Genomic DNA, 27,430 nt, shown 5'->3' on the forward strand with positions numbered 1-27,430 from the left:
TTACCTGCTTTGTTCTTTGTTAGTGTACAGGTTCTGCTTTTTACACGTGTGCTACTATTGAGAAATTTTGGTTTACAGCATGCTATTAGACATTATCTTCCTGTGTTGTCTGTATGATAGATTGTGTTTTTCTTCTCTATAACAGTTCTTAAATTACTGCTAGAAGAATGGCCTTAGCAGCTTGAGCCTATTTGGCAGTATATAGGATGAATGCAATTATATGTTGATAGAAACATTCTGGAATAATTATCATAGTTTGTGGAAGGTATCTATAAAGTAGTTCGTTGGCATCAGCAGCTGGCCATATTGTGGAAGGTCTTTTGTTTGGCCTTAGCAATTCATGAAGGCCATGTGAAATTGTCCTAGATGATGTATATACACACCTCATGATCCCATTAGTTCATTAGACAACTAGGCATGGTTCTGTACTACACAGAATAGAAATGTTATTTGGTAACATCTGCACCTTAAACTGTATTTGTATGGAGGATTTTAAAAAATGTGGACCTATGTAATTAGGTGCTCAGACAGACAATTTGTGAACAAGAATTGTTTTTAGGTAAGTACTGTGGACATAGTCATGCAATAAAACTTGGTTCATAGGTTTTATGGATGTCTTTGTCTTTACAGGACTTCGTAGGGGTTTTTTTGCTACATTATAAGTCTTACAGTAAGGACAGTTTTTTAATACTTGAAGCAAATTACTCGTGTCAAACCAAGAAGTAATTATACTTTTAGAAGGTTTGTGTTACAAACATTATAATACAAAATAAAGTCTAAATGTCTTCGTTTTTAAGTAAAAATTTAGTAGGCAATCACAATTTATTTTTTTTTAGATTAATCACAATTTTATATGTGGTCTGCCTTCGGTATTATGTCTTGCTAAAACTGAGCAGTATCCGAAGAATACTGTTCAGACTGTATAGTAAAGTGGTAACGCCACAACCTATACATCATACCCTACAGTTTTTATCACCAGGTTATCAGAGTAAGGTGTCACCTGTTCTGTGATTTCTAACCATGGTTCTATATTCTGTTTTAATGTAAACCTCTTAAGCGTTTCTTGCAGCCAGTTACACTGTGTTCTCATCAAGGCTACTGTTATAAATGGCATGCATGCATATTTATGTGAATGAGTCAAAGACATTTGTAAGTCACATCCTTGCATTCTAAATGAATTCTGCATAAACAGTACAACATTTTATAACTACCGACGACACTTGAGTGAGTAAAAGCGGTGTTAGTTCTTTATTGGTTTAAACAGGTATGGTTTAGGAGAGAAAATTAAACTTTTATATCACTGTAATGTACCTCCCAATATGTCGAGGTACAGATGTGAGATTTCTATCTCCATAAATTGGATTCGTGGTACAAGGAAGGTCATTGGAAGCCTCATGCTATTCCAGGCTGACAAGCAGCAAAACTTTACTGGCCTGAATAACAGCTTCCATTGATTCAAACTTCTTGGTATGAAACCGTTATGTCTCTTCCTTTCTAATGAAGTAGTAGTAGTATGCTTAGTAAAAATAAATATAGTAGTACCTCATTCTTGGGGAAAATCAAAGCAAGTCTTTACGTTCGATATGGTAAACATAAGATGCCCAAACTTCAACATATAAGGCAGCTAGGGACATCAATATACGTTTTGCAGTTTGCTGTTAACATATCTGTTGCAAATCTGTAATACAGATTTGCATTTTCTTGAAGAATGTCACGAAAGGAAAAGTATAATTGGGCATCATTGTAAACTGTAAAGTCTCAGTGATACAACATTTAGAATATTTAGTGTGATTTTGATGGTTTTTTTCTGTTTTTAGAAAACATTAGGAAATACCCCAAATATTTTCTGATGTAGGAGGTTAATGTTAAATTTGTCAGCTTCCAAATTTTCATTTGTAACCAGGAAAAAAAAAGATACATTGACTTAAAAATCTGAAATAGTTGTCAAAAATGAGGACACGTGCTTTTGCATGTTGTACAAAATTCCTCTTTTGTAACTGGAATCTCCTTTCTTTCCTTCCAGTTCTTCAGAAACAAAAACTTTGGAGTTTTTTATGGTTTTGAGGAGTGTTTGGAAGTGCTATTTTGCAAATATTTTTTCATATAGTTCACTTTTACAGTTCACCTCAGTGAATTATGCCTCTTATTTTCGTTCTTCCCTTGTGAGGAATCTTTTTCTTTTTTTGTAAGCATTTTTCTGACCAGTGTTGTTTAATGAATGACAGCTGAGAAGTCGGTTCTATGTTGTGGCTTCACTTCTGTGATCTTTCTCAGTGCTTTGTGAACACACTGAATTTTGGGAGAGACACTGCATAGTTTCTCTTCAGTTTTGTTTCAGATTCCTTTTTCTGGACTCTTGCAAATACAAACATACAAATGGAAACAAGGCTTTCTGAGAAGTAGTAGTGCCATTTTTTCACATTTGAAGTTTTAGAGGGAATTGGAGACTGTACGCCCTCTGTCATCTCATAAAGGTTCTAGGGGGTGATGCATCGTGTCTTTTTTCCTCTTCATTAAGAGTCATCCAAGAATTGACAGATGTGGTCATGGTAATAGGTGCTGAGGTGGTGGAATGTCTTCGACTGCCTTTGCCATAGGAATTAGTGATTCACTGACTTTTATGGGTAGTCAGTGGATGACTTGCATTTCCTGTAAATAGGCTTTGAACTTTTACATTGTGTATGTATTTGGTGGGCAGTGTAACCTTTTTTTAGTAGTTGTTACACATTCTAGCTGAAATTAGGCATTTTTGTGTCAGTGCTGGCGACGGTAGTAATTTTGTAAAGGAGGAAAGATCTGATTAAGATGGTTCATCTCTTTCAATCCCTATATTTACAAGAAGATTAAGAGTCCAGGCTGAGATATGATGGATTGTGTGATTGATTTGGAAGGTTCCTGTATATATTTCAAAAATGAATAATCAATTTTTACCCTTACACTTGAGCTATTATCTGCTACAAATGTCAAAGCTTCTGAGGTAGTCTTGGGTACTTTAACATTTCCAATTATGTTCCTGTTATAATCTCTAGGAAGATTTTAGTATTCTGAAATCAATTAGGAATTGAATCAAATTAGAAAACCTGACTGTAATAAGCACTTAGAATTGATATATTAAAAATTTAGTGCAACATCTTTTTCGTTTGAATCTATACATGAGTATCATGTCTCTACAGGTAAGCAATATGCATAACTTTTCTGTCAATTGGATGATTTGGCATATTAAAGAGAAATTCAAACAATGTTAATTCCTTGTGACAATCAGATAATGACAGATTTGAGTCTTAGCACATCTGCATTGCAAGTGTGAAAGAATCACAGGTAATTTAAAAAACATAGGCTGTATCTGAGATGAGTTCAGTCCTGTATTTCAAAATACATAATTTTAATATTTATATATCTCTTATCACTTAAGATTATTCCATTTCTTTGGACCTGAAAATTTATCCTGAAATTACTGACAACTTATCAGTATTACTTGGTTTTTACTAAAATACTGAATAGAAAGAGTAGCTGCAGTGCTGCTTTGTTCTTAATTGTTTTTACTTGCATTTCAGTGAAATAATAAAACTTTTGATGTAGTTTGGGTTTTAAAGACAAATGGTATATTTCTCTTCATTCTGTTGGTAGATGAAATAGGCAAGCGTAGTTAGCATGATTGTTTGTAGGATCAGTTGTTTGTTTTTCCCTCTAAGGAGAAACTCTTTCTTGGGATAAACATCAGGGAAGTGAGATAATCCATCATTCTGAGACCTGTTCACTAGTGATGGATGGATAGATTGGTAAAGTAACTCAATAATCTTCATTTTTTTCAGGTTATTCACAGATCAGTGAGCATTGTCGTTAATAAAGCTATGGAATGCTTTTGTGTCCTTGCCCACATTATTTCTCAGAATCTGACAGGAAAAGGCTTTTAATTTGGAAATAACCTTTGTTGTGAAATGCATTCTAAGTGTATGAAACTTTGAAAATACCTTCACATTTTTAGATTTTATCTTTGTTCTCACTGAGATGTTTGTCACTTCTTTGTTTAAAAAATTGTTTACAAATATGAAAGCTTTTCTGCTCCTTTTCATTTTACTGACTAGAAATACAGTGTTCTTGAGAAGTTTATACCTCATGAAGGCCTTCAACCGTTAGAGTATATCACGTGGGATGCTCTGGATCATACGGATGTTGTCAAAGTATATTGATTTCAGATCCCTAACTAGGCATGGAAAAGTTTTCAGTCAAGAAATTGTATAATAGGGGTTAGAATTTACCCCGTGGTATAGGAAAAATAAATGTAAAAAGGCTGAAAATAACTTACATTGTTCTACTATTATTCTTGATCATTCTTTCTTCATTTTACAAACATATTTGGAACTTAAAACCACAATATAAAAATGCTTTAAGGATATTTCATTAATTTTTTGCTTTAATAATTAAGAAAATGATAATAATATGAAGGGAGTGTATCTAATACCTTATTTGATATTATCTCTTAACCGTCTCTTAAGTAAATTTTTGTCTGCTTGTGTGGGGATGTGCATATTCTGGTGTATATATTCTTCTTGAGAATTAGGACTCATACACGAATATGTTAGAGCATTATCAGAAGATCTATGGAAATGACGTGAATGTTTATTATTGGAGCAAATCTGGGATGCAATGCAAATGTAGTTTAGCAGAGTCCTTTTTAATTAAACTAGAAGACAGAGGAATGTAGCTTCCAAAACACTACTGAATTAGTAAAATAGTCCTTGAATTTCATTGAAGGTTAAGATAACTTGAATTTTTATGTCTTTTCTGGAGGCAGAGAGCACATAAATGGATTTTATAGATGAGCTAATGCTTAGTGACTGGTTTCTAGTTTTTGTGTCTGTGCCCTACAGTCCTGGTCTCCCAAGCTCCTCTTTGAGGACAGAACTCTTGTATAATTGCAGCTAAAGGACCTTGTGCAAGGAACAACTTCTTCTCTTACAAGGTCGATAGGACTCAGAACAAGGCAGGTCTCATACTTCTGCCTTCCGTAGAGATTAGTCTTCAGAGTGCATTTGTAGTTAACTACCAAGCGCAGAAACCACTGAACTTTTTTTTTTTTTCCCCCTCCTGCTGTGTAGTACTTTCTTACCATTTCCACAGTGCTTTAGTCATAATTTCTAGGACGCTTGCTAGTTAAATAGTTGAATATGTTGCCTGATGGATCCTCACCTTACTTTCATGTAAATCATCTGTTTCTTGATTTTAGAGAATGATTCCTAACCTAGATTTACTAAAAAGTAGTGTTAATTGCAATATCCTTGAAAAATGTTTGTATAATTCTTCCATTTAATAAGCCAATATTAAGCAACTTCTCTTTCAAATTCCAGTAAACTTTTCTTAAGCAGCTATGTTAGTTCAGCTACCATATGGTTAAAATGTGGTGTTTATCCTCCAGTTCATTTCAGGTCTTTGCCCAAAACTCAAGAGTACACCGTGCAACTTAAGTGCAGGTTAATCTTCTAGCAAAATCACTTTGAGGTTTGTTTTTAGATAATTTTGTAAAGCGAGATGCAAGTATACTGACTAAATTTGTTGAACAATTTAGGGCTAACAATGTCATTTTAAGAAACAGCACTTTTTACATTGTGATTATGACCATTCACAATCTTGACAAAGTTCATGGCTCTAAATGCTGTGTTTAAGAAGGCAAAATCCCAGTCTGTTTATTTAAAAAAAAAAAAACCAACACAAAACACTTCTGCTGGAAAGAGCAGTTGTGTTCAAGACAGCAAATCTAAAATTTGACACAAATCTGTTTATTTTTTTATTTGATTTGATCAAGAGACTTGCCACCATGGACTAATCTAGTCCTCAAGAGTTTATAGTCAGACTTGTTTTTTTCTTCTTTCATGAGCATTGGAAGACCTACTTCTTGCACATTTTTCCCCCCCTCTTAAGTGTTCCGAGTTACGGGACATCACATACAATTTTTCTCATAGGCCAAGAAATTAGATTACACAAATGACTTTGCTTTCAAAAACCTTGTATGCCAATTGTCTTTCTTTTTCCTGTTGAGGTTCTTTTATTTCCGGTTGTGTACAGAGGATTGTTCTCAAGGGTATCTCATCCGTGTGTACCTCTCATGAAGTTACCATCTTTTTTTTCTTATTCTCCAGCAGTAAGACCCTACAAGAAACTGAAGCTGGGTGGGTTGTATTATCTCTTGCAAATTGCAGTTCTAATCCATCAAATATTAGTTCTATGAATTTTCCTTCTGCAAAAAGTAAGGATATACCAGAAATGAGAATGTCACATCTGCCGAATCAGCAGCTGTGTGCAGTAGAACAGCCTACGTAGCACTTCCAGGCAAGCAGAGCCTAACTGGCTACATTCATGTAGCCCGTATGAGGGTGGTGTTGAACCAAAACTCTTCTGAAGTGGAGCACTGACTGTGAATAGAAGTAGAATTTTGCTTGAGAAATGACTTAAAGCTAAGTAGCTGCCGTTCCAAAGCATATTTTTGTAAATACCATGCACATATGTGTGAACAACTATTTCTGCAACTCCAGTATTTCTTAAATGAGGATTTTTGTTCTGTGGTTATTTTAGATGTGTAAGGTGGAAAATTAGTTTCATAGTGGAAGGCTTGTAGAAGAGGATAGCTAACAGGTGTACATAACTATGGAAAATTTTTGTGGTGTTAATGACTTTCAAGTGCATTATTAGGTAAACTGGTCTCTCTCTTTTATTTATTTACATTAGGAATTTATTAATGGGTACAACTAAGCTTCTGTTCCACCACTCTTAAACTCTAAACAACTCTTCTACAAGATTCATTAGTAAATTAACCCTTGTAATAGTAATAGGCTTGCCAACAGTTCAGTTGCTTAAATTACTAACAGTTTGAGATTTGTCTGTATTCTGCCTTTTAGTGTTTTTAGAACATGCAGCAATGTTGTAGGAAATGATGAAGTTCTAGGGACCATTCAGGTCACAGCTTTCTCTATGTGTAAAAACAAATTGAAAGAGGACAATTCATTAATTCAGCACTTGGCATGTTGTTTTTTGATCTTTCTCCAAAGCTTGCTGTGCTGCACATTCCTTCTTTAAGGAGGGAAGCAAATAGTTTTTGCTATAGAAGACTGTACAGTTGGGGAGAAAAATATTCAATTTTTTTAATTAATTGCTCCATGCATTTTAGAAACAAGACAAACTATGAGCTACAAATAAAAGCTACTTTTTTTTGTTGTGAAACTTGTAATATGGTTTTCCAGTTCTTTTATGTAGTTTTAGAATGAACTAAGGGTAAGTCTGTAATTTAAGGATGTTTATGCATTCTCTGTGTTGAAAATCAAGATGTCAGATGGAGAGACATTCTATTTTTGTTCAATTAATATCAGAGAGCATTACATCAAAGCAGTAAACTCCTCTTGTAGCAACAGATGCAGCAACCCTGAAGCCTATTTTCTCTCTTGTTACATTAGTGTTTAATTAAAGAAAACAACTAGTTGGAGGCAGTTACTTTCTGTGAAATGTAATGAAGATTTATTTTGTAAGTGACCTTCACTGTATTAGCTGAATCAGTAATCAGTAAAATTAATAGAATAATCAAATTATATACAAACTCATAAATCATCAAGAATATGCTGTCAAAAATTCAGCTTTTAATATGTCCGGTTGTTTCACAGCTGTATTAAAAATTACAACTACTGATTCCTGCCTTGATGGGAACTGAAATGGCATTTAAAGGCTTTGTATGATGGAGGGCTACCAGGCCAAAAATTTTCACAACTGTTAATTTAGTTGTAATATGATTTGATGTCACCGGGGCAAAGTTGAAGTTGAGTACAGTGTTGTTACTATCTTTCAGCAAAACTTGAATTATTGATGTAGGCAGTCACCAGTTAATTAGAGTAATATCAGTTTAAATGTCTGTCATTTAGGGTTAATGGTATCAAAGAGTTGCCTTGTACTTGAAGTACAGTCAAATCATCTTGAATAGCCTATTGTATGAAAGTAATGTTAGCACAATGATTTTACTTTGCCATAAATTATTGGAATGCCATTTAGTTTAATATTTCAATTTTTATATTTAAATAATTTTGGCAAGTTCTTCCCAATCATGTAATTTTTCATGCTAGGCTGTTTAAATAGGTATTTTGGCTCTTTGTAATTGTTTAACACAACACAATCAAAATTCCTTTCCATTTTCATTTAGAAAGAGAAGCTTTCCAGTGGTCTACTATGAAAACAGGTCATGCCCTCTTCCACTGGATAGCAGGCAACTCTTGAAAATAAGTAATTCACATTTTTGCGCAGCCAAGCAGGAAAGTTCTTTCAAAGCACACTAGAAAAATAAAGTGCATATATCAAAAAGCCCTTGACTGTGGTTGAAGTCAAAGGAAAAATATAATTTATAGTTTTTAACAAAGGAATTTTAGTTCTAGTTAGGTTAATAGTACTATTCTTTTATATAACATATGAATTAAATTCATCTGAGTTGGTTTGAAAGATCCTAATACATGCTTTGTCAGGCAAGAAGCCATTGATTGCAGCATTAGAGATAATAAGCCCGTAGCTCAAGGCTCTATAATAATTCTTCAGTGAATGTTTAACCTTTGTGTCATCTTCAACAATTGCCAGACAAACAAGGTTGGGATTCAACATGGTATATGTTCTCCCTGCTTTTGCATGGGTGGAAGGCATTTCTAGAGAACTGGATCTTCTTTTCAGCCTGTAGTAACTGATATTACTGACATTTCCTTGGCCTGCTACCTTTTGGAGTACAGCTCAAAGAGGTTGTTTCAGCTGTTTGCTGCGCTGCGTCATTCATGCATTTTAAAAGGTATTGCAGTACTAACTGTCTTTGAACTGTCTAATATGACTTTTGAATGCCAATATGGATTATATTTTAGGAAGTCAGGTTTGCAAAATGAAAGTTTTCAAGTTCATCATCATTCAAGTACCTAAAGCTCTTTCACTTAAAAAAAAAAAAAACCCAAACACCAACCTGTTTTTGTAAACCAGGAAAATCCTGCTATCATCCCAGAAATCTGCGAGAACTGTGTTCCACCAACCCAGACTGCCTTTCTCATATTGGTTGTTTGCTTTGGCTAGTCTGATGCTTCGCTAATAGTAGGCAACTATTAGAATTGTAGTCGCTCTAATCTGTTAAATTACAGTGTAAACTCTACTACCAAAAGATAAATAGAATTACACATTCTCATTTTAAATAAAGTACCTAAGCAGACTCTGTTAATGAAATGGCAAGTGTCATTTCTAATTTTTATGCCCTCCCAGTTTCAGCTCTGTCCTTCCATCTGTGAGCTGAACGTCAAGTGGTTGGTTCGTACTAAACCTCAGCTGAGTAACAGGAACTCGAAAAACTCACAGTATCCGTCTCCGACATGGTAAAATGGAACAGTGTGTCACTGTATTGAATGGGCTACATACTGTTTTATGATTTACTCATAAGAGGCTATTTACTTTTGAATAATAGGGATCACAGAAAGAACACAGGTGTATGTAACTTGTAGGACAAAGGAAGAGTTGTCAAATGTCACTTGATAGCGTTTGACAATTGTTTCTGATAGAGCAGTTCTCTCTGAGAAAAGGTTATGCAGTTTATGTCAATATGCAAATTATGTGTCCATTCTTTCCTTCAGCATATATGAGAAGGGGTCAGTGAGAGCTGATTCATCTGAATGAACTACTGGAGATTCTTAAATAAGTAAACATATAAATTAAAAAGCCACACCATTAAAGATTCCCAACATAGATCAGACATTGCAAACAGTCCAGACCTGAAACTGTATTTTCAGGGATCTGACATACCTTCCCCATCTTTTCTCTTTGTCTTTTTCCACTGAGTAATTTCCATGCTGACTGGAAATTTTAAAGAGAAAGACTATTTCCTTTTTTAATGTAACTTAAAAAAATATTTTCTTAAATGTTCTTACTAGCTTACTTCTTGTCACACCAAGTTCTAGAGAACTTCATCATCTGCATTTTGTATTATTATTATAGTAAGAATGCCCCTGAAATAATGCACTGTAAACAAAAAAACTGAATGAAGTTTATCGTCCTGCATGACATCCTTGTCTACAAATTGGAGAGACGAGGATTTCACAGGTGGACCGCGCAGTGAATATGGAATTGTCTGGATGGTGGCACTCAAAGAGTTGCAGTCATCTTTGTCAGTACATGGACAGTGGGACTGAGTGCACCCTCAGCAAGTTTGCCGACAACACCAAGCTCTGTGGAGCGATCGACATGGCGCAGGGAAGGGATGCCATCCAGAGGGACCTTGGTGGGCTTGAGAGGTGGGCCTGTGCAAACCTCAGTGCAAGGCCCTGCACATGGCCTGGGGCAGTCCCAAGCACAAATACAGACTGGGCGGAGGATGGATTGAGAACAGCCCTGAGGAGAAGGACTTGGGGGTGTTGGTGGATGAGAAGCTCAACATGACCCAGAAATGTGCGCCTGCAGCCCAGAAAGCCAACCATATCCTGGGCTGAATCAAAAGAATTGTGGCCAGCAGGTCAAGGGAGGTGATTCTCCCTCTGCTCCACTCTGGTGAGACCCCACCAGGAGTACTGTGGCCAGCCCTGGTGCTCCCAGTGTAAGAAGGACACGGACCTCTTGGAATGAGTCCAGAGGAGGCCACAAAGGTGATCAGAGCGCTGGAGCACCTCTGCTATGAGGACAGGCTGAGAGAATTGGGATTGTTCAGTCCGGAGAAGAGAAGGCTCAAGGGAGACCTTATTGCAGCCTTTCAGTACTTTCTGGTTTTAAACCGGAAGAGTGTAGATTTAGAGTAGATATTAGGAAGAAATCCTTTACTGTGGAGGTGAGTGAGACGCTGGCCCAGGTTGCCCAGAGAAGCTGTGGATGCCCCATCCCTGGGGGTGTTCAAGGCCAGGTTGGATGGGGCTTTGAGCAATCTGATGTAGAGGGAAGCGTCTCTGCCCATGGCAGGGGGGTTGGAACTAGATGATCTTTAAGGTCCCTTCTAATCAAAACCGTTCGATGATTAATTCACAGTTAATCATGAAGCTTTGACCTTGAGAATCTCTAACGTATATCCTGTTTCTGTAAGATCATGAATTTCTCTGCATTATAGTGCTCTCACAGAAAGAGAGTTTTTTTAAAATACGTAACATAAAGAATATTGGTTGTTTCTGTTTGCTTGACAGCATTTTGAAGAGTTTGGGTTTATATTAAAACCTTGCAGGAGCTAGAATTAAAAAAAAAAAAGGAAAACTTAAAACTAGTGATATCACAGTCATTTCGGTGTTAATGTGGGTCCAGTAGAAATTTTAGGCATCACCTTGTGTCGCATCAAATCAAGAGAAAAGTAATTCCCAGAGATTAAGCCTGGCTTTTGGCAAATATAGGAAATTAAGATGTGAGGATTAACCTGGGGTCATGTTTATCACCAGACCAACCAAACTTTTACTGTGCAGCTTTACAGGAGAGCAGTCTCCAACTTCGTGCATGGGACAGATTCATACGGTGAAGAGTTCTAGGCAGAGATATCTTTAAGGCGGAGATAAAACAATATGGCTAGTGATATTTTGCAGTGGACTGACTTCACATGGAGTTTAAATGTCATAATCTAGTTTCTTTAAACTCTGAGTCTCCTTAGAGTTTAAATACAGACGAGTTACAATATTGGCTTAATGTTTGGGTGGCATAATTTGCTTTGTTTTAGGTACTGGGTTTTGTTTGTAAGTCAAAGACTGCTAAATAGCTTAGTATGCTTCAGCTTTTGAAAAACTGAGTGGTGAAGCTGGTTCCTTTTTTTCATTTAGGAAATTTTTCATCTGTCCATGCATAGGATATCTTAAGTGATTATATTGTAACTTAGGCAGAATCTGGAGGGATCACTATTTGTAAGAGGTCATCTTTAGATGGTAGGAAATCTTCACTCTGTTGGGGCACAGTGCCTTCAAAATTTGCGCTGCTTATAGTCAGTGAAGTTTCTACAGTACATTTTGTAGGAGTAGAGAAATAATTTCTGAATCACACTTAGAATTCTAGTAGGAGGTTGGTGTGGTTATCGTGCTCTTACAGTTTTATTCTACACCATGTGCAATGTGGTGGGGTCAGAATATCAGTAAATATTCTATGCATCTTTGGTAAATAGGTGCTTTTCCATCCTGAATGACTGAAGATGGTAACAGAGAATGAGTGCTCAAGCTGATGTAACAATTTAGAGGACTAAGATAAATGCTAATACAAAAGAAAGTTAACAACGTGTCCTTTACAAAAACAATATGGCATGCTTTATTTTCATTGTGTTTTGATTGTCTGATTCAGAGATTAAGATGTGCCATTAAAAATGTACTACAACATGCATGGTACTTTGCCTTGCTTATGACACACACTCACGTTGATTACAATTACTTGTGATAGGAATAACCTTTATTTTTTCCTAATGTGTTTCTAGGTTGTGTGCTGTATTTGGTGGTATCTATTGTCTTCGCCATTCCGTGCAGTGCTTTGTAGTGGACAAAGAGTCTGGACGGTAAGGGTAATATAAGTAACCTCCTGTTTATATACAAAATACAGATGAAAAATGTGTTAAGTCAGTTTAAAAAAAAATGATTTTTCAAAGATCCTTCTTGGTATTAATAACACATCAACCTTGATTAAAAGTAATTTGTGTATAGGTCCTCCAGAACAAGGAAAGTGGTCTAGAATATAGAAACTAAATTAATTTCCCTGTGATATTACTACAGCTCCTGATCACCCAAGCTTGGAAGACAAATCATTTCAGCTGCCGGGGGGCTGGTGATGAGTGATGTTAGTTTTCCTTGTGGCCTTACCTACTCTAATTGATTTTCATCAGATGACAACAAAGCCCTCTGTTATTGCATTTTTAAAAATGGAGCTCACCTAAAGACTCATCAGATTAATCTTTGCTGATAATGCATGTCACTCCAAGAGAAAAGACTTTAATGAGTTTTTAGGTAGATTGTTGTCATAAACTATGCTGCCCTCTTATCCTAGGATAAATTCTTTTACAACAATATCAGGCCTGTAGGCGGGTTTACAGTTGAGCTAAGAAAAATCAGCCCGTAGTTTTTTCCATAGTGCATTTTTCACACCTCTAAATTGTCGTGGTTTCTGTTATGTATATTCTATCAGTTATTAGTCTGACTGCAGATCTTGGCTCTCTTAAGAGTCTGTTTTCAGCTTAGTTTCTGTAATTGAAAAGTTCAAAACGTTTTGCAGAAAATTTTGAAAATTAAGCCAGAAAATATGTAGTAACATTTTACTAGGAAAAATAGTAGTTAAATGATTGGTGTAATGTGTTTACTTTCCAGTTGCACGGCACATTTGATGCGTTGAGCACAGTACTTGTAGCTAGATTTGTCATGACATGGTCAAGTAGTGTCTGCTTTCCCCGAAGTTCTATAAACAACAGATCTTATCTCTCTGTCAGTTCCTTAAGGTTCTGAAGTTCATTGCAGTTTTAGACTTTGAGATGCAAATGTGATAGTATTTCATCATGTGTGTCATTGTTTTAAGCGCATGATTCATACGCAAATTAAATTATACCCCTTTCATAAACTCTGTAGTTTATTTTAACAGTAATATTTGAACTTTTACTGTAGGCAGCTTTATTTTCCAATAATGTTTAAATAGTTAACTTGGTCTTTCAGGGGGACAAAACTTACAGTTGTTAGCAACTTCCAAACACCACTCTGTGGAGATCTTAACTGGTCGGTGGTGCTGGTTGTCCAGGTTCCAGCTTCTTTTGCTCATTCTGAAGACCTTTGAAATTAATGTTTTCTTTGTTAACATTATATGTATTTCAAAAAAGGTAGAGCGCAGCTTTTCCTTTAACCTGCTTTTATGTTTTGAATCTAAGAAGTTCCTCAGCATTCCAGATAGGTTTCAAACGTCTTTTTTAGGCTGTTAGGTTGCTTTAGTGGTTCACTTAAACCATTTTCACTTAAAACTGAAGGATAGATTTTTGAGGTGCAGAATTACTGAAATATTTCTAAAATACTTTACCAGATTCTCATTATTCCAAAAACACTGGTCTTTTAATAATGCCATTATCTGATGATGAATATGAAGAAGCACAACACATCCAGCTTCCCAAGTCTATTCACCTGCCTTTTCCTTAGAGCTGCCTGCCTGCTTCTGTTGTCTCTTTTTAGGTCTCCCATAGTTTCAAATCCGGTATTTTACCAAGTAGGATTTTTACATCAAAATAAAAGTAAACAAAAAAAAAATGTATAGAAGAAAAGTGTCAGACTTCTTTGAGATGATGAAAATAATGCAGCCTAGATCAAAACATGGTTTTTTTTTTAAATTATTTTCAGTACTGAAAGAAGGATCATACAACGTTCTCTTTTTTTTTTTTCCTCTTCTCAAACATTGTCTTTACCATAGCAAAAATGTCACTCAGAAAACTGAGTTTCTTTAATCCAGGTGTATGTTTTTATTCAGTTGTAATTTTTGTCTTTATTTTCTTTTCTCTCACCTGAATGCAATACTGCTTTTACTTGCTAAGTCTTTTCTTAGAGTGTTACTTAGCAAGTGATGCAGTTTGTTGCTAAGATCGTCACTATTTCCATTCCTTTCTTTTTCTTTCTTCATGTTATCTCTTTCCTTACTGTGTATTCTCTCCCTGCACCAACTCTAGTTTCCTCTAGACTTTGGGCTTCAGTGTTTTGCCTAATAAAAATCAGCTATCAAATCATCGATGAGGATATTTACGAGTTACTGAGCTTTTGAGTCAACAGGCCATTAATAGGCACATTCATATCTCGTTGTCAGTACAGCTGTCTCTGTAGCTTCAGAGGCAGCTTACCTTGGTTACAAATAGGTAAAACTCAAAACAGTAGAAATTTAGTCAAATTGTGCAGTATTTATTTCTATTTTCTAAGCATCTGTAGGCTTCCAGACTTCATCAGGATCTTAGCGCAGTTATTTTTTCACTGTTTTTGATATTTTTGCTTTAGTACACGTAAAGAAAATTCATACTGATAGCTACAGCCTTGATTTTCTTTTCAAACTTTTTATGGATAGTTTAGAGTTTAATTTGAAGTCCTTAAGTATCACCAAAGTTTATTCCAGCTCCTTTCTAGACATGGCTAACATTCTTTCCAGCACAAGAAAAATAAGAACACATTTGATATCTAACTGAATTGCTGTTTCACTTTTTTACTACCTATAACTGCATATACAGAGAACAGTAGATTTCATCCCCAACTATACAATTATTTTTATCATTTCACTATAGCCTTTTTTATAGTTTATGAAAATAAGATTGAGGGAAGACAGTGTGAAAGTATAGAAACTTTTAGACATACCTGTTTCAAGGTTTTGGTAATCCACTTGAAAATTCCTAATTTTTAGGTATTGTATCAGATTAGGTCTGCTGTTTTAATATGTATGCAGAACATCCTGCATTTTTGACAGAACTCTGATGCTGTGTTAGAAAATAAAAAACACATCATATTCCTTAGGTTGAGGAAAAAGCACATTGAATGTATGAATGATAATTATTTTTCTTTTTGTTGTTTATTTTGTCCATGTTTATTGTAGGTCACTTTTTGGGGTACGTATGATAAAATTTAAAGTATTTTAAATTACATGGATAGCATAAATAATAATGGTAGGCATTTTATGTTAACCACACTTTACATATGTTTCCAATTACATATTTCTGTCTCAAAAATGGAAAAGATGTGATAAATGGAAATTTATACATCTGTAATAAAAAGAGATAGCAAACACATAGTAATTTACATATCTCTCTTGAAATATTGCATACTGGCTTTGTCAGTGCTGGTAAGTCCATTTCAAGGATGTCGCCCTTAGTCCATTAGTTTGGATAATGAGCCCTATAAAGTACATTTATAACTCGTGGCACTGCAAGGAGATGGATTCTAATTTTCATCCTTTTATCTAGACACATTGAAAGAAGGTCAATGGAGGGTTCTGTATGATTCATTGTCCCAACACATATCAGATGACAGAGTCCTGATAATGTCAGTGCATAAGTGTTTTCCATATTTGGAAGCAGTACTTGAAAGAAAATTTCTCAGCATCATCCTTTGAAGTAAAGTGGAGACTGAAATTAAAAGCGCTGTCTCTTTTTCTGTTTAGAATCTTATCAAACATATGACCCGATAGCTATTCCTGAACAAAGGAGAGGAAACAACACTTAGCAGGAAAATAAAAAGTGTGTAGTTGCTTTGGCTGGCTTGGCGTGATGCAACATGACATTTAATCAACCTTTCCCCTTTTATAACGTTCAGGGAGGTGGCAGGGGAAATTGTTTCATAAACAATAAGAAAGGTTATAATTAGAAATGAACTGCAGCAGCTTGACTTCCGTGTTTATTTGCAGTATTCAAATGAGTGCTTGAGAATGAAATCAGGTGAACAATAAGAAAAACCTTATTAAAATTGCAAGTGAAACACATGTTGAATAGAACATGGTTGAAACTGTATGAAGAATACTACGTGTTTAAAGTTAAACAATGCTTGTACCATTAGACATCTTTTAATTATTTGTTTCATAAGTATTATTTGGTTTCATATATGTCATCTATAAGTCTGAAGTTTGTTCTTTCATAGAGATTTTTCCTCATTAAAATCTGAAATTTGTATCCTGTTCCCATTTAAGCTCTCTGAATTGCTTCTTTCCTGTGGTTTGCGTTTCTGTCCCATTTGTCAGAGTGTTAGTCTGTTGTGTTACACTTGACTCTTGAAAATTCTTGTAGCAGTGCCCCAACTTTTAATTATTCTCACTTTGTTTTCACCTGCTTGTATTCAGAAAGGCTTTTTTGGAGGGTCCTGGGTTTTGGTTTGTTTGTTTAGGATGTTTTTTGGGGGGTAGTGGTTTTTGTTCGTGGGTTTGGGTTTTTTTTGTTTTTTTTTTTTTTAGTTTTCAAATACTGCCTCAGGCAAATACATCTTTGCTTTAGAATTTGTACACATTCAAAGACAACCAGTATGTATCAAGAACATTTGTGTTACTCTTAAGGCAATATGACTTCCTTTTGTACATAATTTAGAGATAAATGCTATATTTAGTAACAAATGTAGAAGCTCAGAAAAGTTCTTGTCTGATGCACATATTTCTTGGGGATTTTTCGTTACGTCTCTTAAGTTAATTTGCCATGTAATTTGTCAAATATGATTGGCAAAATAAACGTGTCTTCGGTAAGGCAGCTGACAGGGGGGGGAAATCCCACCATGATAGGGGTAACACCTACAAAATCATTCGCAGTATTACTTTTCCGTGTATCATGAGGTAAGAAACCTATGCTTTTTTCACCTACAATCACATGCCAGTGTTACTAGCTTATATTTCATTTTCCTTATAAAGCAACAAATTTGATAAAAGTTCTGATATCATTATCTAGAATGGCATTGTGTTAAAAAAAAATCAAACAGGTAGAACGTATAAGTCTAGGATTTAGTTATCAATTTCAGTTGAGTTGTTTTAGGGGTTCTCACATTAAAGAAATGGGTAGCTAACTTATTTGAAAGATATAAGTGATGTTCTATATAACTCAATTTCAAAAATTTACACATCCTTTGTTACCTTAAATCTAAATATCTTATTTTGGTTTGAACTTTTTAACAGTTGCAAAGCGATTGTGGATCATTTTGGACAAAGAATAAGTGCTGACTATTTTATTGTGGAAGATAGTTACCTTTCAGAGAGCGTATGCACAAATGTGTCCTACAGGTATGTATTAAAACAGTAAGCGTAGTAAATATCTTTAAACTATAGTGTATAAAATATCCTATGAGTTCATTTTAAGAGATTATTGTCTCCTGCTTTATCTTGGCAGCACAGCTTAGTTCTGTGCATAGTTTTTCTCTTTCTTCTGTATACTTGTGGGCATGCTGTACTTTCTGTGTTTAGGTTTTCTTAAATTTTCCTGTAAATTATATTCCCATTTTTCCTTATGAAAAAATCCAATAGTTCTAAGTGCATTAGGGATTTCGCATTTGTTAAAAAGTGTTTGGAAGGTGAAGGTGCCTATCAGTGTTTGCCCTTTAAACATGTTCAGGATTAGAAAAGTATTAAAAGTCATTGTTTTCTCTGGTTTTCGTTGTTCTTGCCAAAAACATGGCATATACTGCCTTTGCCTTCAAAATACTGCAGATGAGATATTAGCAAAACTGTAGCAGTAGGTGTAGTGCGGAAATAATCCTAGTGTATTTCCCCTTAATCCAAAGTGTTTTATGCTGTTTGGAACACAAAAAGTTCTGTAACATGATGCTACTAATCTTCATCAAATAAACAAAAGATTTTTTTAAAAAAAATCCGAAAAATATTCAAGCTGTTTTATATAATGGCACTGGCTTATTTATTCATCATCTGGTTTGGTCATTGAAAGTACTACATTAATGTTCCAGGTGTGGTCCTGCTTCAGCAACAGGCAAAATATCCAACAGGCATATTAAATAAAGATTATATGTTTAAACAGCCTTCCCACAGTATTGTGTTTAGATTGCTATTGCTAAAACTCTGAATCCGAATTGCCATTTTCTATTTCATTTCTATTTCTATTTTCATATTTCATTTTTGTGAAATGCTGTAACTGTTTTTTTAATTGTAGGCAGATCTCCAGAGCAGTGCTTATTACAGATCAATCTGTACTAAACACAGATTCAGAGCAGCAGGTATACATCAATTTTGTATCACATCTCTCTATTAATTGTATGTATTGATATTTAGCTCTTGGTAGGAATTAATTCATGCTTTTGTTTCTGCTTGAATCCAGCTTTTTAGACAGTTCTCTCTACTGATTATTCTTTAATTCATTAGTCTGTATAAAACTATTAGAACATTTAGGTTTTTTGTCAATGATTTCCCTGTTTGGTGGTTGGCACTATATTAATTAACAGAGTTTCTAAGCTGCTGTATTTAGGGTAGTTGATTTTGCTTGCTTTTTAATAAACTGTTTCCCTTAGTATTCTGTTAACTGTTAATTCTTTATCTTGTCTAAACTTTGTTCAAAGCTATTTTGATTTTTTTAACGTTCACTTTTACTATTTGAAGTTCTTACTGTACACTTTCAGATCCTTCTTTTAATGTTTCTGTTCCGTCCGTCTTTGCAGACCTTAATTTTAAAGGATATTAATCTGTGCTAAGTGTTTGTTCTGTATGCTTCCTGTATTCTTACAGGTTAAATAGGACCTACAAAAGAACGTATATGACAGAGAAGTCTGTTCTTCCTAAGTCTTGCTACTAGCATCCTGCATGAAAGCACTCCACTCTTTCTCACCTAACAGTGCTCTCCCCAGTGTTCAAAAAACATTTTGCAGTCTCTTGCCAGCAGAGTTTCTAAACTGTCATCTTTTTGGAAAGGATCATGATGTGAGGTTTTCTTTCTGTTCCGCTGCTGCAGACGTTCCTAACAAAGGTGGCCTTACTGACTTTGGTAGAAATTCTTGAATGCCTAAACTCTGCAGAATCGATTCTACAAATTGTTACTAATAAACCAGAAAACAAAACTGTATAAATGCCTGCAGTTATTTTTTCACCTTTACGCAGAATTGTGTTGGTTGCTTCATCCTCCACGTTACTCTGCTTTAATGTAAGTGGTTCTTTCTGCTTGATAGGTTTCCATTTTGACGGTGCCTCCAATGGATCTAGGAAAACCAGCAGTTTGCGTCATTGAGTTGTGTTCTTCAACCATGACATGCATGAAGGACACTTGTAAGTACGAGTATATGTAATCTTAACGATATTTTTCCCATTGTCTCTATCAACTCTGAAATAAAATTTATAATACGTATGTATCCCTCCTCTGCTGTGCAATGACGAGGTTATTACCTGAGAAAATAAGGTGTACTGGGTCATTGTTACCAGCAGATGAGTGAAACAGTCCGTTGTTTTCATTGTATAGCAGTTCTGTGCTGTTTCATATGACTTATGAATCATACCACAAGATTCTTGTTGCATTCAAATTCTTCTAAATTTATATGCAATAATTATTTAAAATCTTACTGTGATTCTCATGGTAATATAGTATATTGTTCTTTATTTCCAAACAAATCAAATGTCAAATGTTCTTTTAAAGCTTATGTGGCTAATAAGCTTGATAGTTGTAGTCTTGTTAGTACTGGGACAATATTCTATTTGCTGCACAGCAATTAAAAATTAGCACCGCAAAGAGCTTTTTATTCTGGCTGATGTAATATTACTTTTTTACATTAAAAAAGGATTATAATTTCACATTTTGTTTATTCTGCAAGATTATTAAGACAACTGAAAACAAACTGGCAGATAAGGTTAGTGGAGAGCTCTAGTAGACTGTTCTTGTCCACTGTAACTAGCTAAGATTGTGCAGTCTTCAAGTCAAAATATTAATTTTTTTTTTTAACTTAGAAATGTTTTCTCTGTAAAATTTTCTGCCAAGAATTTATCTTACCCCTGTAATTAAGGGGCGAAAACCCACCCAAAGTATTTTCTCAAATAATTTATGAAAAAAAAGTAAGCAAAAAGGTGTGGGGTCTTAGTTAATATAGATGCATGTATTTGGGTTTTTTTTTCCTTTCAGATTACCTTTAGAATTAAGAGAATCTTTATGCTATAGGATTCTGTGGCCCCATAAAAAATGCGACAAATTTTTGTTTTTATAAGGATAGGCTTTCAGTACAAGCATCAAGTTATATTTCAAGATTTATAGCAGAATATTTTTGAGCATCTGTTCTTGTCTGTTTCTGCTTTTTTTAACTCGTTAGCATATACTGAGCAATTAATAGGTAGATCGATGGACTTATTTTCACTTATACAATAATAAATTTTTCCATCAGCAGGTTTTAAAAAGATTCAAAAGCAAGTGAATCTTGACTGGTAGCTTGTCGTTACCTTGTTTTTTGAAAAGGAGTACCTTAGCTGAACTATTAAGTTGAAGTACCTGAAGTACACTATGTTTGGGGGCTATTTATTTTCTGAAAGTTTTGGTGGAGTTAGGATTATGTCCCATAATGAGATTTGGAGGAAAGGAGTGCATCAAGATCTATTTGAAGAAAAGTTATAGAAATTCTTTTAAGAACTTTGTTATTGTTGCCTACTGCATTAGATTCTTTAATTCTCCAAGTATCTGAGAGATCGCCTTTCTAGAAGGGACATTCCAGTATTTCCATTAGCAGTTTTCTATGTACAGAGCTTTGTGACTGTCGTCGGTATTTTATGTGAACAGATGAGCAACAAAATGTTCTTATTGGTTACGTATTTTTCTTTCCAAATTCTTTTTCTGAATTATGGTAAAAAGATTACCAGTTTGGGATGCTCTATGGAAGATAAATAGAATTAGAGGTTACTTGACCTAATGCTTTTTAACAAAAAATGTAATAATAGCCAGTTTATTTTACTGTTACCTCAGCTTGAACTCAGGTCTTTGCATGTGAAAGAACAGTGAACTAAATGATTAAGTCATTCAAAGTTATAATTCCTACTTAAATAATTCAAAAAATTAAAAATCGGTAATTAAGAACTGTAAAGCATATTGTTAATATTTAGCCTTTAAATAGCTGATTTACTTTACTTAAGGGTTCACAAAATATATAGCAGGAAGTGAATCAAAAGAAGGATTGATGTTCAAGTGGATATAAATCAAGTAGATATGAGACTTTCTGTGGTGCTGAAAAATTAAGGTTTCTGTTATTTACTTTTCTCCATAAATTCTTTTGTTTTCAGAAGACAAAGTACTACATTCCTTAATGAAATTTGTCTGTATATGTTGAAATAATATAGTTGTATTTTAGGTACAGCTGAGTTCTAGTTATGGGACATATTTCATAATTTTTTTAAACTTTTACATCATTATCTGTAAATGTGTTTTAACCTGACTGATTTCTCCTTCAAACAATTATTTAAGATAAGTATACAAATACATCTACTCTTTGATCACACTGTATAAATGACAGGCACGTAATCTGTATTGCCAGTTGAGTGGAACCAAACTCCTTCACTTGCCCTAAAAATTGAGACTGTAATGATGAAATCATGAACTAAACTCATCGTTCTTCTTGCTAGAAGAATTACTTGAAGACAAATGTTGGCAACCACTGTAACTAATGCAGTTATACCTGAGTAAATCAAATATAATCAAAATATATACTGATGACTGTGACTCATAGCCATAACCTTAAAGATAATAAAAAAGATTTTATAGAAAGTAAATGATGTGAACTTCAGTGATTTAGACCTGGTGTTTTTTTGAGGAAAGAATAGATTGTTTTACAATGTTTGGGATTGTAAACATTTACATAAGGTTACAGGGAGACTTTCATTATCACCACCTGTTTTCGTTTACTTTTTTTAGTACATATTTCTTTTAGACAAAAGGTTTGGGTTTGGTTAAATAAAAAAATAATGTTTGAATATAATCTGTTTGTGTGCAATCTGAAAGAGGAGGATCATGAAGAGTTAAATTCCTGGTCCACCTGGAGTTAGTGTCAAACTTTCTGTGGCATGACTGAGGCCAGGAAGTTATTCGAGATATGTATGAAGTCCTTGTAAATAATGACACAAATATAGCCAGCCTTCAGAGTGCAAAAGAATGTCATATGGATTTAAAATAATGCTGTAGCCATACATTGCCATTAAATTGGTCAAAAATGTGCAGTAATGAAGAAAAAATGAATCAGTTTAAACTTTGTACAAAGAAACGTTAAGCTTCTTCATGATAATTCTCTGCTGATAAGTTTCCAGGCAGCTGTTCAGTAGCAAATGAGTGGTGGTTTTATAAAAAGCTTTAAGATGAGGCTTTTAAATATCTGAATGAATGGATATAAAATCAGGTGAGATAAAGCAGCAGAGTAGCTGGCTCTGTGTCTGAACAGAGGCCAATGGAACAGAAAAGAGGTGAAGAGTAATTATCCTTTCTAAGGAGTCAGCAAATTCACTAGTTTGCAGAACAGAACAAATAAAAGAATAGTATGTTCCATGAGGGCTCTGTTTAGCAACTTTATTTTCATGAAAACAACTACATGAGCAAGAAATCTAAATATTAAATCTGCATTATTCAAGCAAAATTGTGAATTTTCACAAATACAGAATTGATTTTAATTCATATGCCCATGCTATAAGGTAAATTTTGATTAATTATACAGTTCCACAAATGTCTCCTTGTGGTCTGGAATCTTTTTATGTCGTCTTTTTCCATAGGGGTTTGCTGTACTCCGTGATTTGTTTCTCATGTGTACAGGGCACCTCTTGAAATCAAGAACATGAAGTCAGTTTTGCAGGTTATTATAAATCCTTACTGGCCCACCATACTTACCCTTACCCAAACACAAAACTGTTGTTTCTCTCATCCTGTAAGAAGGTGGATGAATAAAATGTTGTAGAGCTTTTTTGTTATGTTGTACGAAAGGATTGCATATGTCATAACTTACATCACAGAACAGTTCTCTGATATTCTCTCTAGTTTTTTCAAAACATGACAGTGTTCCCAGTATTCTTCATTCTCCTTATGGCTGGAGAGAAATAGTTAACTGCCAGTCCACTTGAGCTGTAACTTAAAACACACATTTATTCACTTCATCTCCTATTTACTGTTTGGTACAATAAAAAAAAAATTGAAGTCTTGCTAAAATTTTTTACTTCAGTGGAGAAAGACAGCTTCCTACTTACTCCTGTACAACCAGACTTAAACTGCCAGTAGCCAAATTGCCAAATTCCCATTCAGTCCTAATTTAGCTCTTAAAAGAGAGTGTTGATGATATTTGTGGGTTTAGTATGTTGTTGCACTATTGGACTGTCAACACTGATAAGAATGTTCTTGGGGTTTCTAGAGGTCATTAATGGCAAATACAGTGTATTTTCCAGGTTCTTGCTGTTGCTTTTCCTGGTATCAATAGACACCTTTTAATAGAATTACACTCTCTCTAGCCGCACTGCTGATGTTAAATTATACTTCCATCTTACTAACGTATATGGAAGAGAGAGATAATTATGAGATATATTAAGAAAATTTTTGTGTGGAGTATGTACACTGTATTTCCATAATACAATATTTCTCTGGGTTAAAGGAAGTAAATTATATGGAGAGCAGTGATTTCTAGAAGCCCGCTGTGCCTTTTAAAAATTGTAAATTATATATCTGTGTATTGGTGATTGTAATTAGCTTGTGTTCTCTTTTAACAGATTTAGTCCATTTAACCTGTCCATCAACTAAAACTGCTAGGGAAGATTTAGAGCCTGTTGTACAGAAGTTATTCAATCTAAATACAGAAAAAGGTAAAAATAGATAAGTGAAGTATTAAGAAGTATTAAATGAAGTATTTATTTTGCAAAAATATAATTTGCCCTTGTAACTCAAGTATCTGTTACTGAACATCTGAATCTGTCATCAGAGTCAACATATGGTGAGCTGCTACTTAGATATCAGCATTTCAAAGTAAAGGAAGCTATTCTGAGAGTGAGATTGATTAGACAGATGTCAGGTTTTCTCTATTTCATGATCTAATGTTCCAAGTCTCTTTCAGCTGTGGGTTAGCCTCAGTGTACAAGGACCATGGCTAGAAGTGTCTAGGACCTTTTTAATTTTTCACACATTTTTTTTCATGGAAACATATTCGCTTATCAGCATGTCTTTCAAAGGTGCATTAATGAAATGAAGTATTTGTGAATCTGTTTTTTTTACACTATCCTGTTTTTAGTGAATTCTATCACTTGGGTATCCCTAGCAAAAGATCTCAAACCCCCAAAAGTTAGCGATCTGCTTTTCTCCTCCAGGTGCCAAATGTGCTCAGTGTTATAAGCTCCTTAGTTTTCTTTTGCTTTCTCTTATTCTAACACTGTTGCTCATTCTTCTGTTGTCATCTTCAGGCACTTCCTTGTTTGCTGTTTTTAGTTGAAATTCTCTCGTTTTTCCTTTAAGCAGTGGAAGCATACAGTTGTTACGCACTGCAGTGTTATCAGGAAGATAGATTTCCAGTCACTTCCAGTAACAAACTGTTTTGCCCTAAATTCAAGGAAACCTTGCCCACTACTTTGATGAACTTTGACCTTGAGATGGACCTTTTCACAGTCCCAGAAGAAAGTAGCTGTTGACAAAGAAGTTGTTGCCTAGAAAGAAATTGTCCCTGAGATACTTCGAGGAGGTTCCACAGAAATCTTTGAAATTTGATCCTAAGATCTTGAATTTAGTCATATTTTTGGTAGATGCTCATAGAACAATTAGTGCGTACATAGAAGACGTTGCTGTGTTCTAACACTGGCAAAGCATTTTTAAATAGAGCGTGCTCATACGTAAATACAGTAAATCATAGTTCTCCGATCAGGAAACAGTTCTTAGCTGTCAGTGGAAGTGTTTATGTTCATATTTACGCAAGTTAGTAAGGTGTGAATGTATTTTATAATATTTATAATTGGTTTGCTTATAGTATTTGCTGTTATGCTGCATTCTTAACCTCATGAATTTTCTCCTGTCTTTTATGTAGTCAATCTTTCTTTTTCCTCTCAGGACTCTGTAACCAAGAACAGTGTTTCATGAAGGGTTGAGTTCAGCTTTTCACACGTTCGTTTTTCTGTGTTCTTTTGTGTTTTTACGGTTTTTTTCCTCTACCTTTTAATGAAAAGAGCAAATATCTTAACTGTTTTTGTTAGACAACAAAGTGTTTTTAATAGGAAGTATAGTATGAAATAATATGCATTTTCCTTCTTTTTTTGCTTACAGGAAGGGCAATTATTTTGATTTCCCAAAGATGTAATTTTTTTTATTAGTTTTGTAGTATTTTACAAAATACTTACAAATATTTTTCTAAAGTAGCATTTACAGAGCAAACATGTACAATACAACTAGGTTTTGTAAAGAAAACTTTATTAGATTGGAGAGCTGCAAACACTTCTTGTGTTGATATTTGTTAATTTAACGCCTGCTAATTTCTAACTTCTAATATTAAGTATGTATCTTAAATTTTCAAGACAGTGCCGTGTGTTTCAAAGACTCAATTGATGAAGAAAAGATTAACTTGCATTTTAGTGTCTTCTAATCATTTGGAGGGGTTAGCATTAATCTTAATGTTTAAAGTGATCCAGTTTTGAAATGATATATTGTTTAGAACCTGACTGAAATTCTTCTGTAGAAACTCTGTGATCATAGGGGTCCTCAGGTGCACTGAGGCACTGAAAAGCTAGTTTTCACTGACACATAGGCCTTTTTATCATCAGGATGAGGTAGTGGTCGTATTTTAATTAAAATGTCAGAACAAATACTGTTGGAGTTATTGAAAATGAATCACCAGATAAAGTGAGCACTGGGCCATGGCAGGTCAAAGAGGCAAAGTCACCTGGAGAAGAGGACTCCATTCATTTTCCTGCCTAAATGAGGAAGAAGTAACTTTTATGAGCAATGTGAACTTTTAAATATATTAAAGAGCATCTTGCCCTGTATTAAGGCTCAGACTTTCACAGGCTGATGAATTTAATTTATATTTCAAACTGTTCAGTATGGTTAGCACCTTTTTTTTTTTAAAGTATTTGACAGTTACAAAAAGATAGTGAAGGAATAGCATAGATTTATCTCTTTTTTTTCTAATTCAACTGCTTTAAAATACTGTTTTGAATGCCATTGTTATCTAGAAGTTTATTCCTCAGAAGGAAGTAAATCTCACAAGGTCTTTTACAAGCTTCATTTATTTTAGAGGAGGTAAAATACCAAAAAGGGGACAGCAAATATGCCAAACAAATAGTATCTATTAAGCCAAAAATCTATGTTGTGTATTCCTCCATTGCATTCTGCTCTGTTAAAAAGTGACCTTCATCTTCCCAGAAGTTTTCTGCCTGTGCCAGGAGAGGTTACATGAATGTGCAAAGTAACTACAAGAAGGTACAGATGATGAACAAGCAAGACATAGTTTATGATCATTTTGTATTTGTAATGAGTATTGTAGCACAGTACAAGTCCTCAGTAAGTGTAGATAAATATAAATTGATCATTTATTTTCATTTAGCAGTATTTCTGCACTTCAGAGATTCTACACACTGCATATCATACATCTCAAATAGAGAGTTTTGGTCGTTCTTTGTAGGCAGTTAATTTGGGGAGGGAGGTGTTATTCTTTGTGAGTTTTTCTTTAAGTTTTTTTTTATTTAAGCCGAGAGCATGAGTTAGTCTCCTTAGATTGACTTGAAAATGTTCAACCTTAAAGTACACAAAGATCTGTTATGAGAACAGTTCCCATAAAAAATAAACTATTAAATGAGGGGAGAAAGAAGTATACATCAAAAATATCTTTTAATGTGGAATGCAATAGCTTCAAGTTGGCACAGCCCGTGAAGGACTTGTTCAGACCGTCGTATGCTCATGGAGTTTATCGTGGTAGTATGCTTTCAGGTGATAAGTGGTTCTTATGTGGCATACTGTGTACAGAATAATTAGAGATTACGTACCTATTGTAAAGGAAAAGTACAATGAAAGGATACCTCAGAAAATAAAGGAAAGTAAAATTAATTGTCTTTTTAA

The 27,430-nt window shown here is 34.6% G+C and overlaps 1 protein-coding gene across 2 annotated transcripts in view; it reads left to right on the forward strand.

The window, feature by feature from the left end:
• The window catches only part of CHM (CHM Rab escort protein), a 69,449-nt gene that overhangs the window by 34,397 nt on the left and 7,622 nt on the right, over window positions 1–27,430 (forward strand). For both annotated transcript variants that reach the window (XM_054213687.1, XM_054213688.1), the window contains exons 9-13: window positions 12,413–12,490; window positions 17,581–17,685; window positions 18,566–18,629; window positions 19,572–19,668; window positions 24,109–24,201. In XM_054213687.1, the coding sequence (XP_054069662.1) occupies window positions 12,413–12,490; window positions 17,581–17,685; window positions 18,566–18,629; window positions 19,572–19,668; window positions 24,109–24,201 (437 nt within the window). The remainder of the gene's footprint in view (window positions 1–12,412; window positions 12,491–17,580; window positions 17,686–18,565; window positions 18,630–19,571; window positions 19,669–24,108; window positions 24,202–27,430) is intronic.

The sequence above is a fragment of the Rissa tridactyla genome, chromosome 9, assembly GCF_028500815.1.
Source record: "Rissa tridactyla isolate bRisTri1 chromosome 9, bRisTri1.patW.cur.20221130, whole genome shotgun sequence".
In the NCBI taxonomy this organism is placed as follows: domain Eukaryota; kingdom Metazoa; phylum Chordata; class Aves; order Charadriiformes; family Laridae; genus Rissa; species Rissa tridactyla.